Genomic DNA, 13,764 nt, shown 5'->3' with positions numbered 1-13,764 from the left:
CAATAAGATGAAATTGTTTGATGTACCAGTTTCTTGGTCCATCCACAGAGCCAGAAAATTAATGAGAAATGGACTTATTTATATTTAGCACTTCTTCTATTTACCACCATTGGCTGGGCCCATACTGGTTCAATTTTCTGACAAAGAAAGGGTAGCCTCATTGGCGTGGCTATGTAATGGCTATGTTGCACAAGGTGGTGTGGCTGTGCGACCACTATTTCATAAACAATACCAGACAACACTATATTTATGTGGGGTTCATCTTAATGCACATCTTAGTACTTTTTTAGTTACACCATTTTATTTGATGTCCCATTTTTTGGATAGAGAATGCTAAGAAAGATGCTTTGAGGAGTTGGCTTCATGTTTCGGGACTTCTGGTTGATAGTGTTAATGGTGGGGTGCAAGAATCCTTTATAAATGAGAAACGAATTGAATTTGAGACGCGTGCATTGGCGAGTACTATCATGCGATATACAAAGCAAACGAACCAGTGGCTTGCTGCTTCCCATGCTATCAACTCTGCGATAAAGGTGATATCTCTTCTTATTTGTCAAAAACAAAAGGTGATATCTCGTCATTAGCCTTCATTCTTTATGTTGTGGCACAAATCAGGCCTGCTCATTTTTTATATCACTGGGCAATCAATCTATACAAAATTTAATTTTAAAATCCTGTTCATGGATGTGTTCCCACTCTGGAATGGAAATTTTCGTAAGTGATGGTTTCATCTTGACTGTCGGGGTTTCAACATTTTGGACTCCATGCCATCGTGTTAGGGTTGGAGTTTGAACTTATAAAGTGCTTAAGTTGGCTCAAATTAGATGGAACCATAGTTCATAAAATTGAGGTTTCAGAGTTTTGGTATGAGTGTCCTTCAGGAAGAAATTGCCTAGGAACCTAATGTTTAAATACTAAAGGAAACATATATCTTAACATCTAATCCTTCTTTCAAGTCTCCTGGTGCTTGGTTGTTAACCATAGATTTAAAACTTGAAACCAGGGGGTTGAGCAACGACTTAATGACATGGTTTACAGATAAGAGTAGGACAAGCAATGATTGTTAGTCATACTAAAAGTGGAAAAGAACCACAATGGATCTTGGACTGAATCTATTAAAACGTCTGATACCAACCTTTCCTAGTCCTAATCCCTGAGATTTCTCTGAGAATCATAAGCCCTTATTTTTCTCTTTTTCTTTTCTTTTAGGTTTTGAACCTTATTTCTTGTGCCTTCGAGGATTTTGTTCAGATTAATAAAAGCTATACATATTAGATTGCAACTGCATTTTTTAGATTGCAATTACATTTTAGTCAAGTTTTGCTTGAAATTCCGTTTTGGCCTTGGTAGAAACGCGTCAGCTGTTCTATGTTTTCAGCTATGTGACAAAAAAAATTAGCCAAATTTAATGTGGGTGTAGTTGTCTAATATTTAAATTTTGTAAGCTTTGGTGATTTTCTTGTTAAATTTATCCAAATTCAACAGTGTCCTAAATTTTGGCCTGCACTATTTTGAATTTCTTCATAAATAAAGGAGCAATGAGGAATCTCATCCAAATTTCAATTGAAGGCTGCAGATTTCAATTTTCAAAATGATTTGAAATTTAGAAGGTTGGAGGATTAGTCTATGGTTTCTTGAATGATTGGGCATTGGTGGATTTAGATAAGCATGGTACTTAGTGGAAATATAATAACAAATTGCTTTAAAAATTTATTTCTACTTTGCTTTGTTTATATATGTATGTTTGTGATACTGAATTGCAGGAGATTGGAGACTTTGAAAATTGGACGAAGACCATGGATTATGATTGCAAAAGCATCAGTGCTGCTCTGTGCAACATCAGCAAAACACGACATCGAAGGTCATGTTATAGTATATCTTCCCGTGGTGTATTTAGATGATTCATTCACGAGTTTGTAGATGTGAATAAAAAATTCCGTATGTATGAGTACTCTGATGCAGAGTATATACAGGGTGTCTTGCGTTATCGATACTTCTCTATTGAGCATATTAAATTATAAAAGAATTGTTCAGTTTATCTTGAAGCCAGCATGCCTTACACCAAATATTGAGCAATTTTCTTTTATCCGAGAAATGGTTCTGTATGGTATGGAGAAGATGTTCGGGATTGGGCAATTTTTTACATGGAGAAGATGTTCTGTATGTAGAAGACTTGTATTATTTGTAACTTTTACATTTTTAGGTATGTCTCTTGCGCATTTGTTAGTTGCTTCAATTTTTTTATTGTTTCACTGATGATAGTAACACTGGATGCAACTCTTAGTATGTGACACTCTAAGTTATTCACCCTCAGTCATAAACATATGGTAGGTAACTAGAATAATTTTAAATAAGGGTACACCATTAACAGTTCACCTTGCCATGAACGAATATACCATACTCCGCAACCCCCCTCTCTCCAGTCTTTACAACCAACTAATCACATGTCCTACTGTCCTGGAAGAGCCAGCCCAAATGAAAAGAAAAATCTCATCCTATACAAGGATAACCCAAAAAGGAGACCTCGGTCTTACCCTCTGTGCAAACAAACCAAACCACTAACACCCGTATCCCCCTTCGGCGCTTCACTACTCAAATTTCTACTCTACACCCCTGCTTATCAGATCCAGACTGATCCCCATGTTCCGAAGGTGCATCATCTACTGAGATGAGAGATCACCCCCTGCACAAACTTACACACAAACCATCGTCATGTCCCATTAATGCCTATCATTACCCAAATTCTTTCCAACTCTGGACAAAAGAATCTTAATCTGAATATCTATCATCATCACCCAAATTCCTACCAACTTTGGATGAAAAATTTTAATCTGAATCCTTCACTAGTCACTACCCAAATTCCTACCGTCCCTAGACAAATTGTTTCTGAATGGAAAACACACAATCTTGGTAGGGGAAAACATCCGCTCTCAAAGAGTGTCTTTGTTATGAGCTGCTGAGGTGGGGTTCTTTAACCCACCAAGACATGACATGAAACATATTACAGAATGGGAAAGATTGATATCACAGATACATGGGAAATTCATGGATGGGGGAATTATTTCATTCTCCCTATCTTCTCAAAATGAAGCACAGTGAATTCTCAAGCAGATGGAGCCGTTTTTCAAAGAGGGTCTGCCAAATCTGAAATGTTAAGAGACCTGCATTTTTTGAGCTTGAAAAACTAAGAAACTTTTGAGCCCATGGAATTGAGTTGCATGTGTCGCACCACAAAGTCTTTTAGGGAAATCGGTTAGTTCTGTTGTGGTTTCATCATGGTGGAGTGGAAGTTCTCTGGATCCCTGCCTCTTGCCACCTTACAATCATGGTTGCAACTACTGGTCGTTCCATGATCCCTGAAACTTCCTAGCTTGCCGTTTGGGGCTCTCTACCTGGTTCATATTGCCCTGGAATTTAAATGTTATAACTATAAATATGTGTATATAAAACAAGTTAATAAAATTTGGGTTAGGTCTGCTTGGACCCGGACCCAAATACTATTCAGGTCTAAGATTTGGATTCAGACCTGCGTCGAGTCCAAATCTTCGATCCATACCCAGACATAGGTCCGGTCTACACGTCAGCTCTAGGGCCCACGTGGCTGTAGGTGCACGGGTCCCAATTTCCACCCGACCATATTTAGCATATTCATGAAATATGTGCTTTATCCCGACTGTTGTTCTTTTATAAGATGAATGGCGGGGATTGCTCCTCTAATAACTAACTTTACTCACTTTTTCAACGATTTTCTTGCATCCCTTCATCTCCATTCATTCATGCAGGCACCCTGTCTCGACAAGAGGCTTCTATGTTGCTCGTCAATCGATGGCAATTGGCCCTAACGTTAACGGCCACATGTGGATGGTTGGATGTGAGAAGGCAGCAGCAGTGGGTGAGGTGATGTGGACATCCACTCATTGTTGCCGATTGAGTGGAGTGGCCTTCCCCCTCCGTGCCAAAACCCCACTCCTCGCCCTCACACATCAAATCTGCTACTCTGGCAAGCGCAACTCTTATGATGTCCTGTAGTCGTATGCGTCAAAACTCCAAGATATCTCTATTCTGCACAACTTGTCACCACACTAGACCTCTCTGTCTATCCTATATATATATATATATATATTAGAAGATGCTATGATATGCCGATTCATGTATCCTTACAGCAAACGTCGAACGGCTCATATCGAATCTGGGTTGATCTGATGATCACAGACGTCCGGTAGTATTTTTTTTTTAATTTTTTTCTGTAAAATCGGAATGATCTTAAATTTAGAGTGTGTATTCATTAAAAAATATGCGAATCAACGAAAAATATCAAAACAATATTTTACATGAAATAAATTGACCAAAATACCCCCGAAACATTTTTGGGGTATTTTGGTAAAAAAAAAAATTAGAATTATTTTTGTATATTTTTATTAGGTACGTCTCACTAAGATGTACACACGGGCCAAATTTCAGATCATTCTAAATTGTAGAAAAAAATTTGAAATTCAAATACTCTCGGACAATCGTGACCGTCAAATCGGTCCAAATTCGATCTTGGCCCTTGGGCATCTACTGTAGCGGTACGTACATGGGCGTACATAAACTTTTTTAATATATATATATGTGTGTGTGTGTGTGTGTGTGTGAAACCCTTAAAAACACATATAGGCGAAATGCTGCAGTGTTTTCGCCCCACAATGGCCCTACGAGAGCCGTTGCGGCTTAACAATGTTTTAGGTGAACAATAATGTGAAATTTTAGGGTTGTTTTTATCGTTCTATATTTTTAAAATATTCTTTTTTGAGCATGTATAGCATATTTTCATAGAACCATTTTGTACAACAATTTCAAAATATTCTTTTTTGGGCCACTAAAACCAAATTCGTCCCGGAAGTGGAGTTCACATGTATCAGAAGTCTCTATATATTTTTTTCTTATTTACCTTTGGCACAAGATGGTCACGATTAATCTTAACCATCGGATGTGAAATTGGATGGCTGCATTTATTTTATTGACCAAACTCAAAGTTCAAAAGAATTTTTCTTGAACTTTGTGACACACCCAAGCTATCACATTTCATATCGGATGGTTGTAAATAATTGTGACATCATATTTCATATCGGATAGTTGTAAATAATTGTGAACACCATATACCAATGGTAAATGGTCTCATTGTATACAATCCATTTCTTTGAGGGTGCAGTTTGCATACGGACGCATCCGTAGGTGTAGAGGTAAGGTGCACCTTCAAATTTTACCATCGTATATAATTTTGATGTAAAATGCTCTTAGGATTATCTTTGAGGGTGCAGTTTGCATACGGACGCATCCGTAGGTGTAGAGGTAAGGTGCACCTTCAAATTTTACCATCGTATATAATTTTGATGTAAAATGCTCTTAGGATTATCTCAAAATCTATTTTTATATTTAATTATAAAATTTTAATTTCAAAAATTGTTAAAATCAAGTAGATCTATAAGCATATGAAAATCTTGAATATAGACGGTGTAGAAAATATATTGTAAAATGCATTATTTTTTAGACTTAAAATCTTTTTATTTTTTTTATAGTCATACATGTTAATGTCGAGACGATCAATCAAAAGGTTTTTCAATATTAAAACAACCTTTTTCGAAGGATTTTAGAGAGGCATCCGTAGTTCTACATTATAAGGTAGTATCCTTATATAAACTTTTTCCATTCTTTTATATCTTCCGAGTGGAAAATGTATGTACGATTCTACATTATAAGGTAGCATCCTTATATAAACTTTTTCCATTCTTTTATATCTTCCGAGAGGGAAATGTATGTACGAAAGGTATTGAGGTGGGTAAAAGCGGTTAATGCCAACCAGGTCTTGGCGTGATTCTTTACACCATCGAAAAGGAAACCCATAGGACTGAGCAATGGTTTAAAACCCGGATCGGGCTTTTCAAAAATCGATTTGGATCGGCGAATCGGCGATCCGGATCGGAATCGGGTGAATCGGTCAGAATAAAGCTTCAAAAAAATCCGAAAAAATTATTAAAATTCATTATAAATATTGGTTTTTAGGAATTCAATAAAAAATGAGGGTACTCCATTAAGAATTTTCATGTTTTTGAATGAATATGCGAATATTGATATGTTCTTTCCCTGCATGAACCGCTATTCAGCATTTAATTTACAGTATTTCGTGCTCATCCCTACACTGTTGCTGTTGGGACTCGATATGTGAATTATATGGCTGGGATAGGGTGGCCTCAAAATCATCATCTCTCTCGTTTTCTCTTTGAATAATATGGATTAAAAAAAAAAAAAAACAAATTTTCAAAAAAATCGATCATGGATTAAAAAAAAAATCACAAATTTTCAAAAAATTCTATCATGGATTACAAAAAAAAATTCGATCATGGATTAAACAAAAAAAATCACAAATTTTCAAAAAATTCAATCATGGATTACATAAAATTCGATCATGGATTACATAAAATTCGATCATGGATTACATAAAATTCGATCATGGATTACATAAAATTCGATCATGGATTACAAAAAAAAACAAAAAATTCAATCGTGGATTACAAAAAAAGAAAAAAATAGTTCGATCATGGATTACAAAAATTCAATCATGGATTACAAAAAACTCTATCATGGGTTACAAAAAAAGCAAAAAACAAAAAATTCAATCATGGATTAAAAAAAAACAAACAAACATTTCGATCATGGATTACAAAAAAAAAACAAACATTTCGATCATATATTACAAAACATTCGATCATGGATTACAAAAAATTCTATCATGGGTTACAAAAAAAAAAAAAAAAACAAAAAAATCGATCATGGATTACAAGAAAAGAAAATAAACATTTCGATCATGGATTACAAAAAATTCTATTATGGGTTACAAAAAACCAAAAAATTCGATCATGGATTACAAAAAAATCTATCATGGATTACCCAAAAAAAAAAAAAAAAAAAAAAAAAAAAAAAATTCCGTACGGAATCGCCGATTCACTGTTCGGACTCGCCGATTCCGTACAGTGAATCGGCGATTCACTGTACAGAATCGTCCGGTTCTCTCTAGAACCGGACGATTTCCGATTTTTGGGCGATCCGGTTCCTTTTTCACTATTTCCGAGTCGAACCGGGCGAGTCCGGTTCGACTCGGCGTTTTTTAAAACGCTGGGACTGAGGATTTTGTAGAGTAAAAGAAGCATTGCCACCCGGGCTGCCGACAGGCTGGTGCTCGCTCACGGGCTTTTGGGTTGGGCGCAGGGCGGACAAATGGACGCGTCCCCATGTACAGGCTTGGGTTGGACCTTGAAGACCTATGCCCAATAGCCCTGGCCAGGAAAATTTATAGATACCACCTTTTAGGCATGCCACCCCTTTGTAAATCACACTCCTAGCTTCAAAACTTTTCATAGTTGCAACCCATTCCATCTACCCCCGGGAAAAAATAAAAATAAAAAAATAAAAAAAAATTAAAATAAAAGACAAAGCAGTAGGTTCTTTTCTACCGAAATACCCTCTTTGAAGGTCACGTTTTCGACTCAAAATACTCTCTCTACGCTGATTCGGCACAAAATATATGTACTGGCACAGCTTGATATAGAGCTGGTTCGGCACATTTTTGTGCCGACCACCTTTGTATTGAAGTTGTGTCCGTTCGGCACATTTTTGTGTCAGATCAAAACATGTTGGGTGTCATGTTTTGGAAAAAATAGGGGAGTATTTTGTCAAAAAAAAATTTACTTTGTTACTTAGGGGTGATTGTAAATAAAAATAATGTTGGGGTTAATAGTATAGCATCAAATATGTTGGGAGATGATGTCTAGAAAGTACGAATTTGAAAAGAGGGAAGGGGTTTATAATTTCCTAATATTTTGTATAATATATTATAGATGCTATTACTTTTATTTTTAAATTTCCAAAGTGCCTGGTTCGACACGCCCAGATCTTTTTGGGCTAGGCCAGGCTCATGCCAATGCCAAAATACTATGAATACATATTGGGTTAGGCCTGTCCCATAAATATAAATTACGGCCAGAAGCCCGCCCTACCCTCTTTCGGGTTGTCTCCATTCATGGTTGGCTTGGCCCATCGGTATCCCTAACATTTATATGTCAAATATAGAGAGATAGTACGAGGGAGGAAATAGGATATTCAAGCTCATGTACTTCACAAATATCGGGAGTGAGGGATGTTGGGTTTATGCGGCCTTTAAAAGTCTTATGAGAGTTTGTATAAGCATTATATACAGTGAGACAAACTCAATGGGAGTGTAGTCATCATGTGGCATATACTAGGTAAATGCTATTTGTCGATATTTGGATTATGCTCAACGTGCTAGGCCAACCGAATTAAAAAAACCCAAGGTACTTGGGCATAGAGATAAAACCAATAAGAGTTTCATGGATTAACCCTTGATGAGGTCGGACTATGCTTAGATGAGAACCGAGGGATTGTGTGACTATTATGTGTGATAATTGGCCTTTAGAGATATGGCTAAAATATTATCTTAATGTCATCACACAACGTGTACATAGATAGTTTTATTGAGATTTTTAAATAAGGGTGAAGCGTGTATATGTACGAGAGATTACCTCTACGCACTATAGTGTCGTAGTTGCATCATGGTATTCGGGACCGTGGATTTATCTCTATGGGAGAACCCAAAATCCACATACTGAAATTATGTCCCTTAGTCTATTGGCTAACTTCGTAGTCCAATCATGAACCCCTTACAGTGGACTGTGGGTCATGAGAACTGTTGGGTCAGTTTGAGAAAGCTAGGTGGATCGTAGTTTGTAGTTCAAGATGGAGTGCTCCTGCATATTGATAAATTCTTAAATCTAATAGATCTTATTCTCATTAAAATTAATTAATTTTATGTTGTATGATTTTTATAATATTTATTTGAATTTTTGTAAATCTTCTCATATTTTAATTTTGTCGTTTGGATTTATAAATTTAAAGAATGTCATTATCTAATGTTTTAAAATAAATTAAGAGATTTAAATTCTAAAAATCAATTTTTATATTTTCTAAAAATATATGTGGAGCCTACCATAAAATATGGGGGTGATACGCCCCACCCACTAGGAGGTGTCTTCCTACTAAATATTGTAAGAGATCTCTACTAGTTGGCTTTCCTATTTTGGGGTGAAGCTTTACTACATATATAATCAAATATTGAATTTTAGAAAAACAAGATTGCTTGCTTCAAAAAATAAGAAATGGATATCTACTAAATGAGAAAGTATGATAAATACTTTCTTTATTTAAATATTTAATGGGAATATGTTTAAGAAGTGGAAGATAAGGTTCTAGCACCTTCATTTGAATCTTGATAGTGGATCAAAGAAATTGAAAACTCACATTTCTCATCCCACAAGTCTTTTAAGATCGATAGTCAAGATTTGATCTTATTAAATATGGCAAACGTTAAGGCATAAAAAATCTATTAAATGGACTTCACCTTTACCAAAAATATCTATATAAATTCTCTCTCTCTCTCCAAGAACTCTATAAGGGGCACGCCCACCTAGTTTCTCTCTTTGTCAGTTTGAAAGGAGGGGCGCCACAACCAGCCCCCTCTCTTTCTCACATGAAGGGGCATGCCCCAACCAACCATCTTTCTCTCTCTTGTTTTTCTAAGGGGGCACGCCCAAGTCGTCTCTCTCTTTTTTGTGAATTCAATGTGGCATGCCCAAACTAAGGTTAGCTTGTGGTTGTTCGATTTTTTGTGCAGCTAAAGAGAGTATCTCCTTGCTAATAGATCTCTCCCTCTTTCTTTGATTTTTATCTATCATCTCTAAATATCAAGCCAAGGGGCTTGAGTAAATACTAAGGCATTGAGGTGTTAGGTAGTTGGCTTTACATTGAGATCCATGTGTCATTGAATAGGTTTTTGCTATAGTAAGAGAATCAAGAGACCGATCATATATCCCGAGTACCATCGAAAAGAAGAGATGATCTCTGGCAATTTTACTTCTTTAAATATTTATTTGTAGTTTCATCTTCTCTTCCCATAAAGCAATGAGTTAAGTTTTTTATTTAAAAAATGATATTCAATAGTGGTAATAAGTGAGAACCGTATTTCTTTTCTTTTCTTTATTTTGTTTCAAAAGTTATTTGTTTGTAATTGGACATTGTGAGTGATCTTACTGGTGTAAAAGTAAAAAAAAAGTGAAAATTTTAATTTATATACATCGTGCTTGGTCACATAGTTCAACTTTCAAGAGAAGCGCTAGCTATTTAGAAGCTTGATTCGCTTTTGAAGCAATAAATCGTATTATCATCATCATCTGAATCTTATTCCAACTATTTGAGATCTACTACATGAATCATATTATGCCGTTCTACTATAAGCTAATATCCCTGTACAAAATGCTTCTAAAACATATTTCACATCAATAAAGTATGGAGTTACTCAACATTAAAGCAATCCCTAAAACTTTAAATAATCACTATTCTAGTCTTCATATAAATTTCTTAAGTAACTTATTATTTCTCCCATATTGAGAGGAAAAGTTAGCTCAAGAAGAGAGGAAAGACTTGCAATAATTGAGTGTCCTATCCTTCGTGTCATACAGGTATCATATTACCAGCATATTGCATGTGACATTTTGTAGCATTAATAATTCATCACCATCGTTGTAGGTGAAGCATCTCTCTCTCTTGAATGTTTCTCTCTCTCTCGGGTTCCTATCTCTTGTTTTTGTCTTCACTGCTACGCGGTTTGGCCACGAGCTTGGCCCCTCTACAACATCATTTAGCGGGTCACGGAGGCCCACTCTGTCTTGTCCATAAGTTTTAGTGGGGTGATCAACTCAAAAACCTTTTACAGCTTAGGTTCTGTTAATTTCATGGATGTTACAAGCCGAAATTTTGAACAGGCGCTTTTAACCGGTGGCCACCGGGCTGGGGACCAGCCATGGCCTGAGTATGGTTGAAAAATGTAAGTCAGGCCTGGGCCCAAAAATTTAGTTTCGGACCAGGCCCAGGCAAAGCACAAAATCATGATAACAAGGCCCGAGCCCCGTCCTAGACTGAAAAACTTGGACCACACCTATGTAAATATGAAAAGATATTTAACACGTGTTAACATATACTTAAATAAAAATTTGGGCTGGGCCTTGTCCTGGCCCAACCAAATTCTCGAGCCCAGTAACATATGGCCGTACCTGGCCCAAATATATGTGGGCCGGCCTAGGCCCATTAACATCCTTAGAAGCAAGGGATAAAGTTGTCTCTATCGAATTGTTACCATTTAAACACCACTATTTAGTAGGAGCCACATCCAAGATTTATTATGCTTACCATTATCTTTTTAAATGCCCTCGTTACAATTTCCTCTTTGGGCCTAACATAATACTCCCAAAAAAACCAGCCTTGTTTTCCCTGATTTCCCGCTACATTCAAAAGATCACGAACAGATTGATTTAACCCCTTGTCCCATTCTTTTGGAAAGTATCAATCCCAGGAAATGTTTGCCTTTTATACTCATTTATTTACTGCCGATGAAGGGGATTTCTGCATGATGTTTGTAAGACCAGTCATGCTGCAGATGAAGGGGAAGTCTACATGATGTTTGTAAGACTAGTCATGCTTTGTAGAATAGGATATTGGGTGGTCGACAAATAATATAGGATGAGTTTAGTTGAGAATGAAGATGATGAGATGGATGTACTAAAAGACAATAAAGAATAAAATTTGGAATGAAACATCAAAGGGAATAGAGGGGTGCCTCCGAATAGGTGATAAGATGAGGCAAACTAGATTTAGGTGGATGACCTATGTGCAATATAGATCTCATATAATATTGGTTAGGAGCAGCAACTTGATTTAAGTGGAAGCCTCTAAAAGGACGCGAGGAAGGCTCAAAAGGACATGGATAGAAGTAGTAAGAAGAGATATAATGACTTGTAGTCTAATTTAAGGTACCCTTGATAAGCAGAATGGCGGAACTGGATTCTTGTAGTCGACACTGAGAGAATGCTCAAATGAAGATGATAATCTATCTAATTTCAACAAGAAATAGTTGGGAATTTGGCTCCATCAAAGTTTATCAAAAATTTTGACAAAAATTGAATGGAGAAAGAGATATCCTAACCCATCTTATCAGGATCGGACAAGCCAATGAATGATGAGGAATTCGGTCTAGTCAAAGCAATCCAATTGTCAATCAAATCGATTTGATTGAATTTTAAAAACAGTTTAAAATATAAATAATTGTTTAAAACTGTAATACATTAGAAAAAAAATTGACCACTTTGTTTGGCTAGTAGAACCGATAGAAACTGGCCGATCAGCCAAACTAAAATTGGTAAAACATTTGTTTAACATGTTTTTACCAAATTCGATTTTTACTGTAAACCAGACAAGGTAAAGCACTGATCGATGGTATGACCGGTCGGACTACTAGTTCAATCCAATCTTCATAACTATGATCCTAACTATCTATTGTTGACATTGGGCCAACAATATCCATACAAGATATGAACATCTACAACTCTTTTCCTTGTTTAGGTCTTGTTAAGCCTATTTATTTGTCAGGAATATATTAATTGGTTGAATCACCTCATAAAACCAACGAAGTTATAACAATTTTGTCCCCAAGGTGGTCACTTTTAGAAATCTTCTCAGTTGGGTGCCTCCTTCTCAATTTTATTATAAATTACTCTTATTTTATGTTTGCAACCCTATAAAAGCGAGGGTACTTGAAATTCGTGCACTTAAATTACTTGAGCCAAATGACTTAAATAGCTTTGTTTGTTCTGCATTCCATACCTTACAAAATATTTTTTGCTTTTCATTAAGTATTATTGTTTTAGGTTTTAAATCCATAACAAGTGAAGGCATTTCGTTGGCTCCACTTAAGTCACCAAGACTTGCATGCTCCAGGTTTTGAATCTAGAACAATACTTTTTAACAAAATAGCATATTTTGTGTTTGGAACCCTAAGTAGTTAGGAATGTTTAGATCATTTTGTACTTTTCACAAGTAACTTAAGTGGCTAAATTACAATAATTTTTTTTGTTATTTAGAGTTGTTGCAAACCTAAAACTAAGATATTTCGGGTTTTTCTGTCAAAATAATCAATGAAGTACATATGTGAAAATATGTTTAAAAAGGTAACCACTTTATTGACCATGTTTTTTAACATTTTAGTACTGATAACAATCGAAAAAGGAGTTCTAATTTGTAATTATACTGTTAAAAATGTATTGCCATCCATTGGATAAGAGCCACTTTAATGCAATTGACAAACTTGGGTCAAAGAATAATAAATGAATATCTCATAAAGCAAATGGTAGATGTCTCACAAAAGATTCGGCAATTAATGAATCATATAGCTCTATACATCTCCAATAGAGCTACCCCCCCCCCCATTAATAAGATTCGTTAGGATTGGTGGCGTTAGTAGAAAATAAGTTTTCCATCCGGGCTACAAAATAAAGGAGGAGAGAAGATATAAGAGGCAAAGACTTTTCCACCTAAAAAGGAATGGATGCTAGAGTACTAACGTGGTCAGTTACTATCACTTAGTACACTCAAAAATAAAATACCAATCTTCCCACATGTATTGAAAGAGATTCAATCTTTATAAATAATATTGGGAAAATATCACTTTACATCTTATTTTGATGTACAATTTTTTTTATAGATTCAGGGTTTTAAAAACCTCTGAGTACATATATTTTTTAAAAAATATATCTTCTAACCCTGTGGATTCAATTTAGCCGTTTTGACTTTGTTTTAACCGAAATTAAAACAAAAAAGACAAAT

General features: G+C 35.8%; 1 protein-coding gene across 1 annotated transcript; it reads left to right on the top strand.

Moving 5' to 3' along the window:
- Positions 1-323: 323 nt before the first annotated feature.
- LOC18432495 (biogenesis of lysosome-related organelles complex 1 subunit 1) lies at positions 324-2,034 on the top strand (the record flags this gene model as incomplete). Its single annotated transcript, XM_020666026.2, has 2 exons — positions 324-533; positions 1,764-2,034. Coding segments are annotated over 2 exons (348 nt in total), but the record flags the coding sequence as incomplete, so codon positions are not given.
- Positions 2,035-13,764: the final 11,730 nt, after the last annotated feature.

Source organism: Amborella trichopoda, chromosome 8 (assembly GCF_054954075.1).
Source record: "Amborella trichopoda isolate Santa Cruz 75 chromosome 8, AtrichopodaSantaCruz75HAP2 v2.0, whole genome shotgun sequence".
In the NCBI taxonomy this organism is placed as follows: Eukaryota; Viridiplantae; Streptophyta; class Magnoliopsida; order Amborellales; family Amborellaceae; genus Amborella; species Amborella trichopoda.
Note: the sequence above shows the minus strand (reverse complement) of the source record. Positions and strands in the feature narration are given on the sequence as shown.